This window comes from Nipponia nippon, unplaced genomic scaffold (assembly GCF_047370975.1).
Source record: "Nipponia nippon isolate SJK-2023a ecotype South Korea unplaced genomic scaffold, ASM4737097v1 scaffold_1, whole genome shotgun sequence".
Lineage (NCBI taxonomy): Eukaryota > Metazoa > Chordata > Aves > Pelecaniformes > Threskiornithidae > Nipponia > Nipponia nippon.
The window spans coordinates 96,559,479-96,578,662 of record NW_028262290.1 but is presented as its reverse complement, the minus strand read 5'-3'; the positions used below and the strand labels follow the sequence as shown (position 1 = coordinate 96,578,662).

Below are 19,184 nucleotides of genomic sequence, written 5' to 3'. Positions count from 1 at the left end.
CCTTCTCAGCTCCTTCAGAAACTGATGAAGTAACTGGCCACAACTGCAGACACTTTGCTCTAAATAAATATCTGATTAAGAATAAGATCATGGCAAAAGAGATCTCATTCCGAAAGCTGCAACACAGCCTCTTTCCATTTAAGCATCGCTAGCTGGTCCAGCGTTTGCAGTAGGCTGCATTTCCCGTATTGCATCACTCTGGGACAACCTAGCCTTAAAAAGAAGAGGCCGCCCCGTGAGTTAACGGAACTAAACTGGACTCAGTGCTGAATGCAAAGTAGTGGGAGAAGTATTTTTCTGCAAGGCTTTGCCTTTGTGCGCCTGACAAATCTGGTTCAGCTTGATCTGCTGTGTAGCATTAGGAGAGAAAACGAAGTAACAAGAAAAGCAATATTGGCTTAAACCACAGTATCATGACAATTTCATACACAATCTGTGGAATTCTGTTTTGTCACTGTGCACTTCCCTAATTCTTTACCAAATCCTCCTAGCACCCTCCCCAAACAACCCCGCCCTCATTACTTGTAAATGATTTAAAGAAAGAAAAAAAACAAACGAAAACACCCCCCCAACTCCAAAATTCATTAGTTATAAATAGTTTAACTTACGCAGCTTTAGTTAGTGAAGCCTGGATCACTGCTTCCATGCACTTGAAATCCTTTCCTGAATCCCTCTGAGGTCAGCAAAAGAGGTTCTGGTTTTGATAACTTCTGCACCTAATTCTCGTGTTAGAGCATTTTGAGCTACTTGGCACTGAGATCAACTGCACCGTGAGTCTGCGGAAAGCAGGCCCTGTGTTGGCTAAATGGCGGGAGAAGCTATCTTGCAATTGCTTTACAGGAAACATTTCCTGGCGTATTTTGTTCTCTCCTGCTCCTGCTCAGATACATTGAATGTAACAATTAACATAGGAAGTGTGAAGCAGCTGGCTTTCAACATGTCCTTCCACCTCTCCCGTCTGAATCACATCACACATCTCTGTTTAGTCTATTAAATATACTGATAAATATACTGAGATACTGTTAAAGTTATTTCCTGAACAACTTTATTTAATCAGTTTCAGTGAGTAAAAAAGATTTAGCCAACAGCTATTTCCCTCACGCAGGCTTGCAGCTCACGAACAAAACAGCTCCCTGAAGAGCAAGAACAGAGTTCATTGAGGAACGTGCTAATGAAAGCTGGATTATTTTCCCTCATTAGGTGTAATTACTTTAGGTTTTGCAGGCTGTCTTCTATGGGGTGTCCTTCCTGGCTGATGTGTTGAGACTAATTAAAAAACTGCGATGTGCTAAGTGCATGATTTCCAGCAGAGACCTTCTTTTCAGTGTCCTGGCTTTCCCAGTGTCCACAGTAAGTAACCTCTGTATGTAAAAATAATGTTTGCATAAATGATTAGGGGTGTATAGCATAACATGCACATGTATAAAATAGATAAGAACTGTAGGCTTTCTTTTACCATTTGAAAATGGATTTGGACCATTTAGAAGAAGAAACAGTGCTGAGCCTCTCATGGTTGAATGCAAAGCACAAACTTTAGGGTTGCTGTCCCCAAGCGAACAGAGATTGACCCTAAAGGGTGAATGAGGTGTAACCTCTCCATTAATCTCACAGTCCAAATAGCTGTAGATTTATTGACTTACTTAAGGCATTTCTCTAAAGGGCAGTACAGGCCAGAAGGACATGAGAGGGTACCTAAGAGGCAGCAAAATCTCACATCTCCTTCTCTGACTCCGGTGTGGCTTTAAATAAGCACTGGAGAGAAACAAATTCACAGGATAAGAATTATAGTCATAGTCTATGTCGGATTCACCACGGATCACCTACTCCCTCACAGACAATGCTGTTTATTGAAATGCCATTTATCTGGTGCTGTGGGTTGAATGGGAACCGATGGGTTACTTATACGGGTAGGTACCGCTCTGTGTGCGTGAAGCCTGCAGCCACCTCTGAATCTCAAAGGGCTGAGAAGCACTGCTTAAATCTGGTCCCCAAGCAGCTCAGCCAGCTGGCTCACTAAAAAAGTCCTGCCAGGGATGGAGACAGAGAGACTGGCTAATTTATCTTCCCTGCACAGCAGTATTCACGATGCTGCTGTCATATCCCCCCAGGCATCCCCACCGTGCCCGCAGGACAGAGGCACAGGGTAGCCTCATTCTTCCAGCATCTCACCCCCCTTATGTCCAACCCCAAGCACAAAGTGTGCTCAAATACAAAGCCAGGCCAAAAAAGTGCAAATCAGCTTCCAGGTATCAGTATCTGAGACCAGGGTTCATTTCCTCCAGTTAAGTTCTCTTGCTGTAAATCCTCCTCTGCTGGGGAAAAAAATGGGCGCCCGCAGTGCAGCTTGCACCTGCAGTTTAGGAATTAGGCTTATGAATTGTGAAGATAAGGGTAAGTTTTATGTGAATTGTCTTACCAAGATCTGTTTTTACTTTGTTGCCGATCAGAACAAATGCTGTGGCTTGACAGCCAATCCCTCAAGGAGAACTTCTGGACCATCAAAAGATCCCGTCTGTGGGGGGGGGCAGAAAAAAAGAATTTTAAAGCTAATCTAGTATTCCACAGAAAATGTCAGTGTTGGCAGTTTATAAAGGAGGTTTTTCTCACAGTGTCAACACAGAACGCTGCACCTCAGAGTAAATTCCTTTCCGTATGTTGTAACGTGAGATAAGTGAGTTTATCTGCCAATATCACCATTTTTCATGTAGGAGATGTTTTGCCTTCTCAGAAATGAAAGCACTAGCCAAATTCTATCAATTATTATGTTTGTCTTTCATTTTGAAATTTCTTTCATTTTGTATTTTGATTCCAGTTTGTGTCTATATCCTTTTGGACACTGTATACCTACAATCGAGAGCTGGTTTACCCCAAAAGCCTTGATGGAATCATCCCAGTCTGGTTAAATCACGCAATGGTGAGTAAGAAACACCCCTGCCTCTTGCAGCGAAGAGAGGCTTTGCAACGCGTGTCCCACCGTTGCATTGTGTCGCTTTCCAGAAGAGTTTCACGGCTTCTTCTTTCTCACCTCCTCCTTCCTACTTATCTGAATCTGATGTTGAGCTATACACAGCGAACAGATGTATGTGCTTGAAGTCACCTCAAGAAGCCTTTTAGCACACAAGGAATATCAGTGAATTGGTCAGACCTCTGAAGTCAATGAAATGATGCATAGTCATAAGGAAAAAAAAACCTCTTCTCTGTTATTGCAACTCAAAAAATAAATTGTTTCTGCAAACAGAAGTCTATGAAATACAAAATGGCTGGGAGCATAACAAAGCAGTTCTTAATTTTTAAAAAAGGTGAAAGAACCAAAGAACATCTGACAGCTCTACAGCTAATAAGCTAATGTGTGCACAGCTTTGAATAGCTGAATTGCAATGATTGTTTACAGATTTTCTATAAATACTTTCCAGATTTCTCCTTCATTTGCTCTGGCTGTTTTTATGATGTGTTGAATAATCACATATTTCTCATCAGTCAAGTGAAAGGAGGCTGACAGTAACATGCAAACCGTGGGTGGATTGTAAGGTCAGGGAGGCCCCGTGGGGCTAATGGGAAGGGGGAGAGAAGGGAGAGGTTCAGCGCTAGACTGAATCAGAGAAGCCAAAAAGTATGAAATAATCGCACAGAAGACTCATTTCTCTCCAGACTTGATTTCTTAAGCACAACGCTTTGCAACCCACTGCAGCAGTTCCCGATGCGTGTTGAAGGTAAATGCGGGAGGCCTCAGGGTTTCTGGCTGAGGGCGCTTGCTAAAGGTTTTGAACAGCCACTTGATTTAGACAGGCGTATTCAAATACCTGTGCCTGGAATCCAAACACACAGAGGCATGTCCGCATTACTGATATCTGAGTGATAAACTACAGTCATCATGCACTTTTAACCTTGTCACCTGCTCTCTGCCCACCAATTCATCTCCACCAGGGCCTCTACGTGGCTGTCCAAACCTCCGCACAGATGCAAACGGGCCTCGTTCTCTCTCAAAACCATCGTCCACCAAAAAGAAAGATTCCTTGTGTCCTCAGCATCATGCTGGTTTCAGGTCTGGGATGTGGTATGGACGACTGGTTGAAGTTTAAAATGTTCATGGTAGTGGAGGTGCTGGGGAAGGGGAGGGCACAGGGTAGAGCTGAGAGGAGGTGGGCTTTGCTGCTTGTTTTAATCCCGGCCCACAGCTGAGAATTTGCCCTTTCCATTTCCGCATTCGTTTATGACATGGGAAGGTTGAGAGGTGCTAGAATGTACATTTTTATTTCATGTGCAAGAACTCTTTGCAGGAATCCCTCAAACATACTCGTTATAACTTCTTTCTTACCCTACCTACATCTACATTTCATAACAGAGTCATTCTGACAACAACAAAAAGCTTTTCCATTTCAGAAATGTCAAAAACAGGTCTTAAAAAAGGAAAACAATCCTTCCGCAAAATTATTTTGACGAGAGAGAAACTTCACATAAAGAAAACCTCTATCACAACCTAGTATTTTATTTCTATAGCTCTTAATACACTGCAGACATCTTGTGCTTGACAGTTCCTAGGTGGGAAATTTTCCTTCCAGTCACTATTGAGCGTAAAACACTTGCCACCAGCATAGACTGATTCCCACTGTTGACAATCCCCACGCTTTGCGACACCTTCCAACAGGTGCCTCCGGGCTTAGCTGAGGCATTTCTTTCTTCCAACCTAAAATATCCGCTGGGAACACTAGAAAGATCCAGGGAGCTACCGACACTTTAAGGGACAATCTCCAAGTGCTGATTGCCAAGCAGACGCTTTTTCTTTGGGTTCGTTTCCTTGCACGTTGCTATACTTTATGGCTCTGAGATTACAGACATTTCATGGCAGATTGAGGCAGCATCTAGCTGGCTTTGGTGGAAAAAGACATCGGTGTATCAGTAGTAGACGTCAGTGCCATATCATTTGCAGTGGGAGTACTTTTTTTTCATCTCGGTCTATTTTAACGTTGTAAATAGGGAAAGCATATGTTGTTATGTAACTGAAGAGCAAACCCAAAAAATAATCATGCAAAACCACTTCAGGAATACCAGGCTCCTTGAGTTCACGGTGATGCTGCAGCACCTTCCTTGCAAAAATGAACTAGTCATTTATTTTTCTCACATTTACTGCTCTTACAGTAGGAAAGTGTCGTTGCCCACCTGGTAGCCCGGAGTCGTACAGAGAGCGTTACATTTTAGGCATGTTTTTGCACTCTGAGTATAAACATTTTCTGTTTTGGAGAAAGGACGGCTAACGCAGAAAGGAATCTTGCTAATATTTGAAGAAGGCCAAATACTCCAGACTACCTGGGTTTCTCTCTTTGCCTTTCTACTGAGTTTAACCCAAGGGCTGCGCCTCAGTTTCCACTTCTGTTTGCCTGGGATAATTATGTTTTACCATCTTTATACAAGCCTTTGAGCTTCATGGATGAAAAAAAAAAAAAAAACCCTACTTACGTCTCAAGCACAATTATTTTATTTGAACAAGATTTTTGAAGCGGAAGATGGCTGAGACAAAAGATATGCTGGCCAATTTGTCAAGTGAAATTGTTTATTTCTTTCGCAGTCATCCCTTTTCGAGCAACATCTGGATACTCTCCAGAAGGCGACTAACTGCTGGAGACAGCTTGGATTAAATCATATGCATGTATTATTCAACTTAATGGCAGTATAGGGGAATGCTAATTTTGAAGGGGCTTACAGAATTGAATGCTAAACAAAGAGGGGCAATGGCGGGTCAGAAGAGATCAGTCAAAAACATTTTAATCTATAACAAAAGAAAAGATACACATCAACATTGACCAGATGTGTTCACAAAAATGGGAATGGTACAATTGCCTTTTTGTAAAGGAGGTTTATATTTTCAGTCTGTAAGGCACAGTTCTTGTAAAATGCAAATTTTCTTGTAAAAAGCACAATTTTTCTTTATTTTCAGGCTGCAGCTAAGTTTAGTTTAGCCATCTCTTTTCCTAATTTAATCTGTAGCCATGTTACCCTCTCACCTTGACAAAAATCAGCATTTTAGCGTCCTGGGTACTTTACTGACACATATAGTCATAAACTGTGCATGTTCTGAAGACCTTGCAAGCTAAATAACTAAGAATAAAAAAGGAGGGATGGTAAATGGAGGCACAGAAGAAAAATGGCTTACCTGGCAGACTTTCAGCAAAGATGACGACAGACCCCCACTTGGCCTGAGCCTCTCAAGCTCCTTTGCATTTTGCCCCGATGTAATTAAGCAGTATCTGAATGTAAGAGGAAAATGCAAGGGAGTGAAAGAACAGCCTGGGTGCACACAAGTAATTTTCTTTCACTGAAGCAAGCCACTGATGCCCTGACAGTAAGAATACCAGCAAGACTCGCCATGTCCCCCCTCTTCTTGGAGCTTCTTGGTATCTACAAGCTGCTTGTGTTCTGCTCACCTAGCTAAACCGTTACCTTCCCTAGTGTGGACACAACTACATCAACAGAAATGTTATTTTGGATCAGTATGATTTACTTCTGTCTGGAAAAGAAAATAAGTTATATGAATACAAATTGCTCTTACTCCTATGCGAGGGCATCTATGTGAAGGATTATATCTTTCTACAGCTATTTTAGGAAGCTGCTGCAACACTTACCTACCAAGGGGGTGCAAAATCAGTGTGTGGAGCAGAACCCGCTTGTCCAGGCCACTCTAACTGGACTCCTGCTCCAGGTGTGTACACAAGAACCAGCTCAGGATCATCTTTGACCATCTTAAATGATTCTCCTTGCAATTGGTATTTAATGCTTAATAATTCATGCATATTTACACAAGAGAGAAACATTTCCATTTGTTTGCATTTCACAGTATCTCAATTTTAAGCTGTCTGGCAACTATGGACATTCATAGGCTTCCAATTACATTCAGCTTTTGGCAAAGAAGAAGAATGTGTGTGAGAGGGATATGGCACAGGAAATTAATCACCCCACACATTTAAGAGCAAAGATGCTTAGCTTTTCCCAGAACCACATATATATATTTTTGAAGTTTCCATTTTTGTTGACATAAGCTCATTTCCTCAGGGAGAAAGTATGTGTTTCACAGACAAATGTTATGGCAGGGAATCCTCCCTGGCCGCTGCTACCCCGGCGTGCACAGGTGCCGCCTCTGTAACCCACCCCGCGAAGGAACAGCTGGAGACAAATATTCTACAGCGAAGGATGTGTCACTTCGGTCTCATGTCAGCTTCCAGCTGCAGTGCAACATCAGTTTCTTAGACTACATATCTAATGTCAGGCAGAAATGCAATTAAAATTCTGGCATTGACACGGAGACAAAACATTTGCTAGTAAGCAACAGGATATTCAGCCAGGGCCTTATTTCCAAAAATGCATGCGTGCATGCGGAAATGTTATCTCTGAAGCTCTTATACCTTTGCTCATGCAATTGGTCTGATGTTTCATCCATTTTTCACACTAACGCTCCCAAACTACCTACACGTCTCAGGAAGAGCAGAAAAAAAATAATGTTGCTTTTCAGATGAGCATGAACGGACCTGGGAAGGGCAAAAACAGATAGTAGCCGACAGTTCAGAGGGGAGTGCTGCTGGAGTTAAATTGAGCAATAGCTTCCTGACTGATTTGTCACCACACCTGCTCAGTAACAGGACTCCTTGTGCCTCCCGCTCTATCCATAAAATAAATCTGTGGTTCCCTGAAAATGCACCGATGGCTGAGAATATAAAAGACAGGTAGTAACTCTAAGAGAGAATTATTTCTTTAACTAAATATGGCGATGTATTAGTTAAAGAAATAAAGTGAACAATAATGCTTAAGCCCCTCCCACCCTGAAAAATAAAGAGAGGTTAAGAGGGGAAGAAAAATGTATAAGGACAGATTACAAAAGAAAATTTTAAAGGAGGCATTTGAATGAAGACAGTACCATAGCAAAATAAATCAGAAGAGGGAATTTGTTCCAAAAGGAAGCCAAGAAAGGAGAGAGCATACAGAGGTTCAGAAAATTATGAGGAGTAGAAAACTAAATAGAGGTTGTGGTGACAGGAAGCCATTTAGTTTTATTATGCTCAGATAATTCAGGCTGTAATTGTTTGTGAAAGCATCCAACCCAAGGAAATTTCCATAGACAAGAGGACGTTTCCCAACAAAGAGCCGAATAACTGAGTAAACACCTCAAGGGTCAACCGATGAACACTGGCTTTGTGAGCCTCATAAAACAGCACGAAAGAGGGTTTTTACTTTTTCTTTGTGGTAATGTACCGACAGAGAAGATACAAGCGTGAGTATCGGCCACGCGTGGTTGTCAGCACACAAGCTCTGCAGGGAATTTGTCTGAAAGGAGAAACACGGGCAGTTTTTCAAAAGCACTTGATGGTGTCCAACTATGCCCAATGGAGTTTAGTTTGGCCAGTGGTAACTGTTTGTGAAAAATCCCCCGCTAAAGTCTCACATGTTAATGGAAAGCAGACACGGAGGGTATGTAAATGCAGACGAATTAGAAACAAACAGCTATGGTCAGCCGAGGCATCATTTCCTTCACTCTGGAGTCAAACAGGGTCAAACCGAGTCAAACTGCGACGCACGTGTTAGGCATATGAGTGATCTCAGCAGCTCTGGGGAGATTATTCATGGGCTTAAAACTCAGGCTAGGCTGGAGCCTGCAGCTGAACACAAACTCTACCCAACCCTGTCTTCTCAGCCCGAGAAAACTTGCTTTTACTTATATTCTCAACAGCAAAACGAGGATATAACACTGAATAAATACACAAATTACTCAAAATATGGGAAGGAAAAATTCCATATGGTCTTACCAAACAGCAGAAATAACATCCAGAGAGGACTATTTATCTCAGTTTAAACTCATGAACCTGAAACGTATCCTGGGAAACATACAACACAGGGTAGGAAACAAAAAATAAAGAAGCAGGAGAATGTTATAATTTCATTCTTCTCCGCAAGAAATGAGTTAATATGCCAATATATCAGATAAAGTTCAGCATACGTTTAAGAAGCTTTCTTCTCCCTGTATTCATATGCCAGAGTTTATGAGCAACAAAAAGAATTTTGCAATTTTATAACTAGTTCAGATTCACCTGAGTTTGCCAGGAAAAAAGCAAAGAAACCAAACCCAAGTTAAAAATCATAAGTAGTGCCAAAAAGAGCCACAGAGAATCTTTAAATCAAATGTCTGGAATCAGAATTCAGATTATAGGTGTGATCAGTTAACAAAAGGTCTCTGATAATTTTGAAAGTCCCATAACTTTTATCTTTCCACTGTACAAGTAAATTTAAAAAAAAAAGGCATTTGAAATACTTCTGTCCTTGCAAAATTTGTAAGCTGAAAGCTTTTCTCAACAAACAGAGGTTATTAGACAAGTAAATATATTAATATTTCAGAGAACATTAAAACAAACACTAGCGGGATTTCTGCCAAGCGAAGTAAAAACTCTCTGATTCAGTTCAGTTCATTGATAGCCTGATCAGCACACACAGCTATTGTTTTAGCCCATTTTCCTTACCTTGGAGTGAAATAGTTTTTTTCTCCCTCTGTGATAATTATTTTTGACAGCTTCACTGTTTATATGTGAAACTGAGAAACTGTTAATTGAAATAAAAAATGAGTCACTGTTTCCAGCAATTTTTGCCAATGTTTTGATCTGTGTCAATCTGAGCTTAATTATTAAGTTTTCTTTAAAGCAAGAGGCAAAACTGTGTATTTTAATTTGGCCCCATACAAATACTGCACTCTTCAGACAGACGTCAGCTTAAGGATACAAAGCACAGCTAAATAGGGTTGAAAGTATGTTTAATGACCATGCACTAGAGACCTATGGTAAAAATAACTCGAATGAGAAAATACGTTTTTTATTGAGAAGGATACGAGAAGCCTTTAAAACCTTTCAGCAGATATGATTAACCATGATATATGGTCTATCACTAACGATGCTGCCAAAGTCAATGTCTATCGGCTGTGAGAGGGAAATAATTTGAAAAGCCAACTGCATGTCGTAGGCAAAGGGCAGGCTTTGCACCCCGTAGCCAACCATGCGTCCCTCTGGTGTCTGCTGTATAAATACACATCTGCTCTTGAAAACGTGCTCGGTTATTCGGTAGAAATTCCACCGTGATTTTACCATTAATGGACAAACTGGGCTCGGCAGAAATGCGTGAAGTCACCAGTAGACTCTGGGATAGCAGAAGCGCAAAGGAAGATTTTCCCACGTGTTTATTGGGCCTGGGGTACATGTGTACATGAGAAGAAAGGCAGGGGGCAGGGGGGAAGAAGCTTTATATCCACAAAGGAAAAATACTAAACCAAAAAATTTTCATCCTGCGGGTGCATGCAGTAGCTGAGAACTGCTGTAGAAACCTGTCTCAAGAAGATATTTGCATGGCAAGTTTAAATGGCCCTACAAAAAGCATGTCTAGTTAATATGTACAGTGATTCTCTCGAACTAGGAATAAGCTAATAATCTATTAATAAATAAAATTGGATTAATATATGGCAAAGTATTTTTAAAAGATACAATTATTTGTACAGAAGACACAGCACACACTTTAATAAGTCATGTGCCAGTGTCATAATTGGACTTGGGAAGAAAGTGACTTTCCTATGCCACAACAAATTTCTTTTTTGGTTTTTGTTTTCTTTTGGGTTTTTTTTGTGTGTTTTTGGTTTTTTTTTCTTTTTCCAAATCAGGATAGATCCAAGACCTTTAACAAACTGTTCACAAACCAAAAGGCAGCCCCACTCCTGAACGCTTTCACTGCTCTTGGAGGTGGAAGCACTCTTCCAGACAGTGGGAAGCTCGGCTTCAAGCCCCTGCGAATCAGGCAGAGCAGAAATTTGAACCTACCACTTCCACTAAGCTCTTGGCTATTTCCAAAAGCAGCCAAATTTTCCAGCTTTGCCAGTAACTTTCAAACTTCTTTTGATTTACAGGCCCTTGAGTATTTTTTCTAACTCCTCCATAAGTGGAGGAGCCTGCCAAAAAATGACTAGTTAAGCAAATCAGCACTTTCCAAATCAACACAGAATAAAAAGAAGAGCTCCCAACTGTCTTTCGCAACCACTATGAGTTTGCTACTCATCTGCAGTGCCAATGCGTGTGTTAGAGCAGTGGCTCCCCCTCGCCACCCCCAGCTCGTTGCTCCTCGTGACCGTATCGTGCTGTCTATACGTTGTTAGCGTGCTGCTGCAGGGTGCCTCCGGCCATCATCCAGTGCGGTGCCGCTCACTCCCATGAGGTGAATGAGAAATTGTAAATGAGGTGCAAAGCTCTGCTTTTCTCTCCTCTTCCCCCTTCCCTGCAGCATTCACGTACTGTAAGGCAGCGCAAAGATGTATGAACTGCGAAAGAAAAGAAATTGGCTAAGTCAGTGGAGATGTTGGCGGTCTCAGTCATGATAGCTTGCCCTGTCAGAAGAGGAGAGCCCCCATTTCTCCATGCTTTCATCGTCTGCTTCTGGACACACGTACTTGCACTGGCTCTGGAGTCCGCGCAGCCCTTGGTAGCTTGTTCAGAGGAAAACGGAGGCTGGGTCAGAGATGCTCAGAGGGTGCTTGGCAGAATCACACTCAACTTCTTATCTAGCTTCTCCTCTAAAGGGCTTGTCCAGGTCCCCTAGGTGGTCATTTCCCTGCTTGCCCTTGCTACATATTTCCCAGTACAAAGCTACGTGTCTCTTGAGGAAAACTGAGCCCATCGCACTTGGTCCTACCCACAATGGACATGGAGAACTCGCCCATCACAGTCATCACTGTATCAACCTCTCAAGCCTTTGAAATCTCTCTCATTTTCCTTTTCTCTCTAGACGCAACAATGCATTCAGTCCCAATTTCTACGCCTGTCTTTGGACTGCTTTCCTCTTCATACTTTCTTGCTGTTTGTGCTGTCCTTTTCTGGACATGCTCCAAATTATCTGCACCTGTCAAAACAGGGTGCCCTAAATCAGATACAGAGTGCCAGCCTCATCAATTCGAGTGGAGATGGGCATAGTTACTTCCCAGGTCTTTCTTACGCACAATATTCCTGTTAATACCATCCTAGAACGCCACACGCTTTTTCTATTAAAGCAGCATCGTACTGCTGACTTGTACTTATTTAACATTCACTCTGAGAACAAAAAGTCCCAAACTAAGGAAATAAGTATATAAAATAACCCCCACCTAAAAACTGTTCACTTCAACAAAGGATTATTTCACCAGGTCACTCCTACTAAATCCCTCTTAGGACAGCAATAACACAGCGGGAACAACCAGCTTATAGTTGTTAAAAGTGTTTAAATTAATTGAAAGACTAGCAAGGACGTTTCATGTATCCCAAAGGAATTTTGTAGCCCACTGGATGTCAGATGAAAACCAGGACTTATATCCGCTTTGCATAATGGAAAAATCCACTGTGAAAGGCTAAAGCCTAAAAGTGAGGACCAAGTGCAAGTTTTCCATCATTGCTGTCTTGCATGGGCATTTTGGTTTCATTCAAAGACAAACTATTGACCACCTATGAAAAATAAACTTTTTTTTAATCATTCTAAAAGCAACTTAACACATAGATTTCCGACTAAAAGACAGTTACAGGGATTATATATGAAAACTGTGTGCACCGAAGAAATTTTTCTGGTTAAAAGAATCCAAGAATCACTTATATTGATACAAGAAGACCTCTGCTATCAACCAAGCAGGTTGCAGAGCTGGAGAATATCTTTGTGAAACAGAACAGAGAAAAATCTCAGTGCCAATGAGTGAGAGGAACTGGAACATCAAATAAATCTTTTCTCTCTCTTTTCTCTGAAAAATGGTAACTGAGGGTTATTTTGGTAGTAGGGTAGCCAGGTATGAATGGCAGCTCCTAGGGGTGCACTATGGGGGGCCTGAGGGAGGGCATGCTGCTTCCAGTGAGCGGCCACTTGGCAGTGGCAGGCAAATATGGATGTCTGCCTCTCAAACAAATAGGTAAAGAATGTTTTCATGCATGCTGTATGTAGCTCAATGTGCATTTAAAGAATTTCATGTGTATTTGTGGCAGCTTGTACTATAAATATACAGCAATAAAACTTTGACACCATACTACCATATCAGATACTCAGCACAGCTTCTGACAAATACGTACACTGAAGGTACTAGAACCACTTCCTTGGGACAAGAGGAAACTTTATACCATGCACCCAGCAGGTTAGTCTTTAGGGCAAAACAAAACAAAAAATCATTAGTTTGGTGGGTTTTTCTGTTTAAAAGTCTCTCTCTCTTTCTCTGCTGCCCTCCCTCTTACTCCCCTCATCTAGCCATGAAATTATTTGCTTCATTAATAGGAATTTAACTAACTAGTCAGCTACAGTTGTTGCTATAATTTTCTCTCATTGCACTTCATTGACTCTTTTTGCTGTGTTGTTCCCCAGCATCGTTTATGCCTTCTGTCCTAGGTACTGTAACTTAAAACTATCGTTTGCTTGCACAGGGACTATTACAAAACTTTTAGTGGGGAAATTTCACCCCAACAAATTGTTTTCTGAAGTTGCCACAAATCAGCCAACAAGTTGAGGCATTAGCGTCCCAAGAGCCCTGCATCGTCCTTTTAACATCTGAGCCCAGAAGGACTTCTGCTGTGCTCCCAACCTCTCCACCGCGAGGAGCATCCCTCTTGGAGGCAGCTCCCCACCATGAAACAGTCAGTGCCACCAAGCTGCCTGCCCTGTGCTGAAAATCGTCTGTGCTCAGGCAGTTATCATCATAAAAGTCCTTGAAACTGAACTGCTTAATACAATTCAAACTGACAAAAAAAGAGAGAAGGAAAAAAAAAAGCTTCTCCAGCAAGCTAACTCTTTACTAACTCTCGGTTAAGCTTGTTTGAAGTTCCTTCATCATCTTGAATCATAGCTAACTTAAGTCCTCTGTATGTTTACCACCACGTTTTTCAGTTTACAAAGAGAAGAACAACACACTGCAATTGGACTGGAGTAAATAATAAATGTCAGTTTATAAAATACAATAACAACTTGAAGAGAACATGAAGGCAATTCAGCAATTGCTTAACGAGTTCAAGGAGGAGACTTTTGACATGCTCAAGCGCACATAATAATAGACTTCAATATCTTTTGTGCTCTAATGGGAATTACCAAAACATTTATTGCATTATAAAATGTAAAAGGAAAGCTCACCTATTATAAAGTAACGCAGAGCATTCTACAGGCAGACCTCATTACAGTACTTTTTACAGCATACTAACAAGAAAATTTCCATGCTTATTACTGCAGGGGTACTTCTTCACTATGAAAAAAAAAAAGAAGTATGCACATTTGTGTGCAACTACGTTCAGTATTGTTAAATAATCCTTTGCTCACAGGCAGGCTCTTGAGCTTCGTGATCAGCAACGACCAAAGGTGAGGCACTGCGACTGGTCAGTGATGGACTCTCTTTTCTCCTCAGCACACAGCTGTATTGCCATTTGCCGTCCTGGAAATCCTTGCCACACCGCACCGTTACCCAGCAAAGAAGAAGGGACTGATCCTATTAGGATTTGTCACTTTTCTGTATATCAGTTGGTAAGAATTACGTACTTTAAAATATTTTCTTCAAGTGATCTACTTTGTAAAACAAGGCCAAATGCTGTACTTAAATTCCCTCCCAGGCACACAGGAGACAGCAGCCTGTTCTGTGGAGAAGTCATTTAAACTTCAGCTGAGACCCATGAAAACTATTTCCAGACATAGGCAGAGCAGGTTTCCTCAAACACAGTACAGGTCCTGAGACTATACATAGTATCTCCTGCTCTTCTAAGGCCTCTTATAGAAAAACAACTAAATTGTCATAAACTCTGGGGTACTTTGAGTTATTTCAGCTGGGCTGGAGTTTTATTTCTACCAGTGCCATCAAATTTACCTCCACTTGCTGTCTTGCTCACTGCAAAAACACCAAATCTCAAAGGTCTGGGGGTCACGGGAGCAGAAGAGGAGCAAAACTCAGTTTGGTATTTGGCAGGGACACATGGCTGGGCTTAGAAACTTGAGATAGAAAATGATACTCAGAGCCAGGTGCAAACTGACGGGTAAGAAGGAGGCATGTGCCCCACTGCCACCTTCCACTCCACCGGTGGACACCGCCTACATTTCCAGCAATGCGCCACAGTTGATCTCCAACCTGTTGGAGGGTGATCCTAAGAGAATAAACTACATCTAACCAGCCCCCCCGCCCCAGCCCATGGCCATCCACCCACCTCCCCTGTGTGTGTCATGCACCCCTGGAGCTGGGTTTGCAATCGCTCCTGCTCATTGCATCCTGGCTGCAGTGCTGGGGTCTGGAGGCACTGCCCGCTCTCTTTAACTATGGGCAGCTGCCAACACTTCAGACCACTCTGAGGATGCCTTACGTTGAGACTCCACTCAGGAACAGGTCCGTATAGTTTCAGGGTACACTGCGATATCACTTTCCAGAGCTCAGGAAACACCCGGCCCCTAGGGTGGAGGATACAGAACAACTGGTCAGCAGGGAGGTGACTTGTCCTCATGCAAAGATTTCTGAGAAGTCACTGGGACTATAAGGGAACCCATCCTTCCCATTCCTACCCACCAGTTCTCACGTTCAGCTAGAGACTACCTTCAGCCCACCGAAAGAAAATCCGGAATAGAAAATAAACTGCACAGATGAAACACTCTTGTGACTTAAACCCCACCGGAGTGGCTGTGGACGCAATGGACTTCACTGCTACATTACGTAACCAAGTTAGGAGCCATTTATCCTGATCCAGCCCAGAGCCTAACAGGATTATGACCACGGCTTCCTAAATCCTTTTCTATGTTCTGGTTTACCCAGTTGCTTAATGCCAGCTTTGTTTTTCTTGTCTTCTGACAGCATTTGGTTCTTACTGTCTTTGAGACCAGACAGCTCTCCCAGCAGCTATTGCAGTCATGTGTGCCATGCTTTCCCCTAAAGCCCCTGTCAGCTGAGCAATTTCACCCTACAGGAGACACGGCTTATGCCAGGACGCGAATCCTCATCAAAAGATGAGGATCAACACAAGCATCAACGCATCTGAGCCCTCCCAGTATCTTCTTTGAATTGACATTACATGGTGCTGCTGGGGTCCCGAGTGAAAGATAGTCCCTTAGAGCGCTTGTCCCCTGTATCCCAGGGCCCCGATAACCAGATAAAAGATATTAGGCTTTCAATACTGTTGCTTTCTCTCCTCCTGAGGCAGCAAGGAACCTCCTGTCTGCTTTCTTTTTGCCTCCCTGTCTTGGTTCCCTGCAATCACAGACAACAGCTTTCAACTAACAAAAATTTTTTTCAGCCTGCGCACTGAAATCTTAACACGTGTACACATTTTACTGTTCGTGCTGCAACCTGGTAATTTAATAGCCGCATTTGGGCACCTTATGTTTCACAAACAAGAGAGTCCTTCCTAAAAGCCTCTCCTTGAACTATCACGGTCATCGCTGCGCGTCCCCTTCCCCAGAGTTGATGGGCTGAGAAGTGACTGGTCCCTGCAAGGCAGTAGAGAAACCGAGCAGCCAGTGACGCCCCACACCACGTACCTGCCTCGGTAGCTTTGAATATCCACAGTGTTCAAAAAGGAAAGGTGGCTTTCAGTTGTGGGACACCAGAGCCAAGAGAATCATTGGGCATGCTAGCTAATTCTTGCAAGGATGGATCTTGCATCTCCTGGGTGCATTAAGTAATGCCTTACTCCTGGAGTCATCACATTGAAAACAGCGAAGAATATATAAATGTTAGAACTGGCATTTTAAATCTTAAAAAGGAAGTAACAATAGGTTGCCCTTTCCCATTTCAGTGGTAATAGGTCGGTGTAAAATAAACCTTAATCTTCACAATTTTGTATGTGTCTTTGGAGAAAAGTTCAAACTACCTTTGCAAGGGAACATAAATCATTATAGATCACACTCTGTATACGAAACTAAAATACAAAAAACCCCAAACCAAACTAAATCTAGAGACTGATGGCTTTCTTGTAATATGTCCATATTCCACCTCTGTTAGAAATCAAAGTATTTTTTCTTCACTACATACTCATTTTCAGTTCACAACCTTTTAATTTTGAATTAACAACAGTCTCAGAGAACTTACATGTGGCCAATAGGTTTTCTTCTCCTTTCTGTATCTTCCCATTTAATAATTCCCTAGAGATACTTTTTTTCCCCTTCAGAGAATGCGGTGGCCCCATCAACATTAATGGATGGGTAACGAGAGGACAGGATAAATCCCCCAGTTGCGTCCAGCTGTACTGTGACAGCACATCACCTCTGCCTGGTATCTATATGCTGTCCTCTATCCTATAGCAGTTTGGCAACTTTGGTTATACCCAGGGCTGTTATCTCAATCTATCCTTGCCATAATTCTGGTGGGCCTTGTCTGCTTCTGACTAACTCACTCACTGATATCCAAGGTAAAATCTTGGTAAAAATTGAAATTTGGTGAAATGAAATCTTCAGAATAATAAACCTCTGAATCCTGTATGTATATTTAACAGGTGATTACCCATAAGAAACGAGCAATATGTATTTGCAAGTTGTGGGGTGCATTTTATGAAATCCCTAGCAGAAAAAAAACCAAAAAACTAAAATCAAAAACTGTCAACCATTCTGTGATAAAAATGAGTAAGTTCAGGAATCTGGAGGTATGCCCCAAGATAAAAAACCTGGCAACACACAGCTCCCACTAAGTCAGAAAGCTGAAATTGCTTTAGTGCTCCTGCATAGTCATTTGCTTAGGTTTACAAATACGGGTTGGAGTGGTTCATATGAGGCACGCCAGCTGGCCAGATTGCATCAAGGTAATCTAGTTCCTCATTATATAAAATAAGGGCGGTTGTCACTCTCTGTTTTACTGTTTGAGACACATTAAGATAATAGTAGCCCTGTGCAGTGAAGAACACATGCTGACATTTGCACGGGCTCCAGTTAGCACCCGGTCTTCAGTATTTCTACTCAGCCTCCCTGTGGCCTTTTGTGCAGGCTTTTTTTTTTTTTTTTTTTTTTAATTACTTAGCTGCTTCACAGCCCTATTTGTTTGATGAAAGAACCCTAAATCAGGAAAATGAGTCTCTACACTTAACATGTCCGTGCTCAGCCCAGACAGCTCCACTACCAATCCCCTCCATTTCTCCACTCTACCCCTTAGGTGGGGATTAGTGAATCTCTCTTTACAGGCAAGGTAAACCCCACCTTTTTTACACCCTACCGTTCCTTCTCTAACTAGAGAAAGGAGAAATCACCTTTCCTTTTTTCTTTTTTCTTTTCTTCCTTAGCGCTCTCCCATTCCTCAGTTTCATGGCACAGTTTCAGGCTGGTGGGGCAGCCTGTTTGTCACTTCTCTTTGAGGCGTGGTGCTCAGCGTAAGGTGGCAGGCTGGATGCCATCAGGGAGAGTGGGACTGCATTCCCATGTTAGCACCAGTGGTGGAAAGTATGGCATGCTCCTCAGATGTGGGGTTTTTTAACTCAAGAATTAAACCTTTTGGGACTCTCTGGCCCCAAAGGTTCCTTTCAGGGAAGCGCTGCCCATCTTTACAATGGCACATCCTCGTAACAATCACTAGAGACCTGCCCTATTTTTTATCTTCTTTACATATTCAATACAAATATATATAATTTTATCCATAAAAAAAAATATTTTGCTATATTTAATATCTAAAGACAATTTTTGTATTAAGTCCAGGCATTTGCTACCAGCCACTCTTACAAGCCATAAACAATGAAAATAATATCAGTGAACTGACAGCCACTACAAGATGGTTTTTGAGAGAAGAACAAGGCAGAAAGAGAGGGCCTAAGTAGAAGAAAAGAAGCCCTATAAAGCATGCATATTCTTCCTCTGCCTTTTCCTTCTTTCCCTTTTCCAAACAGTGCTTTGCAAATGGTTCTGGCACAACGGAGCAAAGCAGCTACATCTGTTTCCTACCTACCTACCTGCTCCTCCTCTGCTCCTCCTCTTAGACCCAGAGAAAAGGTGCTGGAGAATTCCCCTTGCCCTCTTGCCTCCTGAAAACTTCTTTCCACTGCCCAAAACAGCGCTCAACAGCGGCAGGATAGAGACAGTGAGAAACAGCATTTTGACTCCACAGACCCTCGAGATGTGGATAGGGGCTGAAAAGCTGTTGTAACTAGAGAGCAAACATATGCGAAAGCTTATTTGAATAAGCTTCACTTAGAATAGCCAAGTGCACATCCCTATTTCTGAGCATTTTGCTATTT

The 19,184-nt window shown here is 42.1% G+C and overlaps 1 protein-coding gene and 1 long non-coding RNA gene across 2 annotated transcripts in view; one reads left to right on the top strand and one right to left on the bottom strand.

Annotated features, from left to right (window-relative positions):
* The window catches only part of ADTRP (androgen dependent TFPI regulating protein), a 33,587-nt gene that overhangs the window by 7,548 nt on the left and 6,855 nt on the right, over positions 1-19,184 (top strand). The window contains exons 2-4 of the mRNA XM_009475429.2: positions 1,216-1,350; positions 2,813-2,914; positions 14,405-14,520. Of these exons, the coding sequence (XP_009473704.1) occupies positions 1,216-1,350; positions 2,813-2,914; positions 14,405-14,520 (353 nt within the window). The remainder of the gene's footprint in view (positions 1-1,215; positions 1,351-2,812; positions 2,915-14,404; positions 14,521-19,184) is intronic.
* On the bottom strand, positions 1,194-6,798 carry LOC148057493 (uncharacterized). Its single transcript, XR_015706043.1, has 3 exons — positions 6,149-6,798; positions 2,417-2,512; positions 1,194-1,361 (listed from the first exon to the last, which is right to left on the bottom strand). It is a non-coding gene; the product is annotated as an uncharacterized LOC148057493 (long non-coding RNA).